Source organism: Triticum aestivum, chromosome 4A (genome assembly GCF_018294505.1).
Source record: "Triticum aestivum cultivar Chinese Spring chromosome 4A, IWGSC CS RefSeq v2.1, whole genome shotgun sequence".
NCBI lineage: Eukaryota > Viridiplantae > Streptophyta > Magnoliopsida > Poales > Poaceae > Triticum > Triticum aestivum.
The window spans coordinates 752,759,903-752,762,739 of record NC_057803.1 but is presented as its reverse complement, the minus strand read 5'-3'; the positions used below and the strand labels follow the sequence as shown (position 1 = coordinate 752,762,739).

The window sequence follows — 2,837 nt, the reverse complement described above, 5'->3', positions numbered from 1 at the left end:
GGGGGCTAATTTAAGACACACCAAAAGAAATGTTCTTCCCATCTAATATCCAACTGTTAGTATGTAGTATAATGTCAGTCGTGTCCATGTTATCGATCGTATGTGGCAACGACACTGTCTTGGCGCCCAGCTGTGTGTTGGGATGTTGAGGAGACACACATCTCACTGTTACGAACTTTGATTTACTTCATACGTTGAATTAACATTTGGATTTCTTTCTTTCTAATAGAGATTATTGATAAGCAAAGCCCTAATTTGCCCGACTCTCTTCAGTTAGTGCTACAATGTCTTATGTGCATTCACTTTGATGCAAGTGCCCGGGAGATCAATAAAGTTTACCTTTTCAAATAAGAAATATTTTTTTCATCTACTTTCTTTTCTCTAGCTCTTCATTCCAAAATGTTACAATTTGTGCCATACATGGTGACATGCAGTGGATATTGGCCACCGGAATACGTAAAGCATCAAATAATATCAAAAGAGTTTGACATATTTAACTTGGGAGCTATCATTGTAAAGATAATGCCCGGACATGAAGGCTATAGTCGTGTTGTTGAGATGACGACTCGGAAATCTGTTACACTTGTAAGAATAAGTTTTTTGTCATGCTATTTCCAACATCTATATTGGATAACCACTGTGTTATGTTTGACCTGTGTGTACTATACCGTTCTAACTTTGTTTCTAATATTATTGAAGGTACATAATAACTGGAGGAAAAAGATACATCAAAGTCACAAGCCACTAGTTGATGTATACTGCTGCCAGGTGAAGAGATGCATTGAGGTAGCATTAGACTGCTTGAAGTCAAACCGACAAGAAAGGCCTACTATACAAGATATTGTTTCTAGTTTGAACGAGACAGAAACTTTGATTAGTGACCAAGGGCTACATACAGAAAAGGTGACGTGTTACTTGTGACACATGGCATGTTCATTTATCCTGGATTAGCTTGTAACTTTTATAGTTTATGTCCTAGTGCCTCTTTGATTCACATGATTATAAATGCATGAATATAAAAGATGTAGGATTGTAATGTCACGTCATCTTATATTCTACTCTCTCCCGTTCACGGATAAGTAATGTTTTGGTGATTCACGTCTTCTTCAAGATTTAACTTTGAACACTAATTTCTACTATAGTATATGCATAGAATCAAGAAAAAAAATATTTTTTGCAATAAATTTTGAGACAAATCTATAGATATGATTTCAAGATTCCAGTGCACAAATTTTTAAAAATAAGTCTAGTCTGGAGAATGGGGATGGTAAATGATGAGCAGCATTATAATAGCACGTACATGGACCTCACGCATGCATGCTTTATTTGTTGAAGTGATACTACTACTCTAAGTCTATCCTTGTGTTGAAAAGGAAAAATATGGTCACTCTTCTGTGGGCTTATACATACAGCTCCTTGTTTTCTTTATGATATGTAGTTTAATCAGGATGACCTTGGAGAATCCATCCTGCGCTCCTCCAGGCCTTCTTCAGGTTAATGCTAGCTGTCTTTAAGAAATAATAATAGTAAAAACTAACCAAGCTACAAGAATGCACTAAGTTTACACGAGTCAATAACTTAACTTTTTGAATTTACAAGGGCACAATGAAGCTAGCAGCTGGTCTACTCACAGGAAGAGCTGTTTACCCATTCCAAAGCCCAAGGCTATGACATTCCAGGAGATTGACCACATCATAGGTGGTGTCTCTGAAGAGCGAATACTTGGCGAGGGTAGGAGTGGAAAGGTTTACAAGGTACGTACGTACTCCCTCCGATCGATAATAAGTGCCGCAGTTTTGAACTAAAGCTGAACTAACCTTAGTTCGAAATTATGACACTTATTTTGGATTGGAAGGAGTACTATGTATGTATGATCAACTAGCTTTTATAGTACATTGCCTCCGGTAAGCAAAATTAAGAATCCATTTTCTAATGAGATGTGTCAAATATATATAGGGAATCTGTGAGGATGGACAAGTTCTTGCTGTGAAGGTTCTCAGTAGTATGCCAGCATTCGAGAACGTCCTTGATCCTTTGCCGCAAAGGTCATTTAATCGTTCCGTGCATAGGTCTGGTCACCTAGTATTGTTCGAAAATCAGAATATTGTCAGGTTAGCTGGTTACTGCTATGGAAAACACAGCAAACTTATAGAGCATGAAGGAGGAGGTTATGTGTATGACGATGATATGCAAAGGATATTCTGCTTCGAGTATTTGCCAAATGGATCCCTTGAGCGACATATTTCAGGTATATATGACGCCGCAACATGCATGCGGCAAGATATATTTTTATTATATATCTGGCATTTGAAGAATAAAATTAACACTCTAAGCATTTTTGGGATACTATATCTGTCTCCTTTCGATAGATATGCATTCTGGGCTGGACTGGCACACACGCTACAGAATAATTAAGGGCACTAGCGTCCCTCAAAAAAATAAAAAATTAAGGGCACTAGCGTGGGTTTGAAACACCTCCATGAGGGGACTATTTATCATTTAAATCTAAACCCTAGCAATATATTGCTGGATGAGAATATGCGGCCAAAAATAGATGACCTCAATGCATCAAACATCATCTATGAAATTAAACAATCGCGTCCCACACATCGCCCCCGCCCTGGGCGACTCGGGGGCCTCCAACCCTAGGCACCGTCGCCGCCCTCTCCTTCTCCCCTCCTCGCGCCGCCGCCGGGTGACGCCGCCGGGTGAAACCCGCGTGGCAGACGGCGGCGGCGGGGGGACTCCCTCTCCCGACTCCCCTTCTTCCGCGGGCGGCGGATCTAGGCGGCAGGCGGCGGTGTCCTGCGGCGGCAGGCCTCGGCGGGCGGTGGCGG

At 40.9% G+C, this 2,837-nt stretch overlaps 1 protein-coding gene across 1 annotated transcript in view; it reads left to right on the top strand.

Annotated features, from left to right (window-relative positions):
- LOC123084629 (uncharacterized) overlaps positions 1-2,837 on the top strand; it is a 42,667-nt gene that overhangs the window by 6,608 nt on the left and 33,222 nt on the right. The window contains exons 5-9 of the mRNA XM_044506122.1: positions 386-585; positions 700-786; positions 1,439-1,493; positions 1,600-1,754; positions 1,957-2,045. Of these exons, the coding sequence (XP_044362057.1) occupies positions 386-585; positions 700-786; positions 1,439-1,493; positions 1,600-1,754; positions 1,957-2,045 (586 nt within the window). The remainder of the gene's footprint in view (positions 1-385; positions 586-699; positions 787-1,438; positions 1,494-1,599; positions 1,755-1,956; positions 2,046-2,837) is intronic.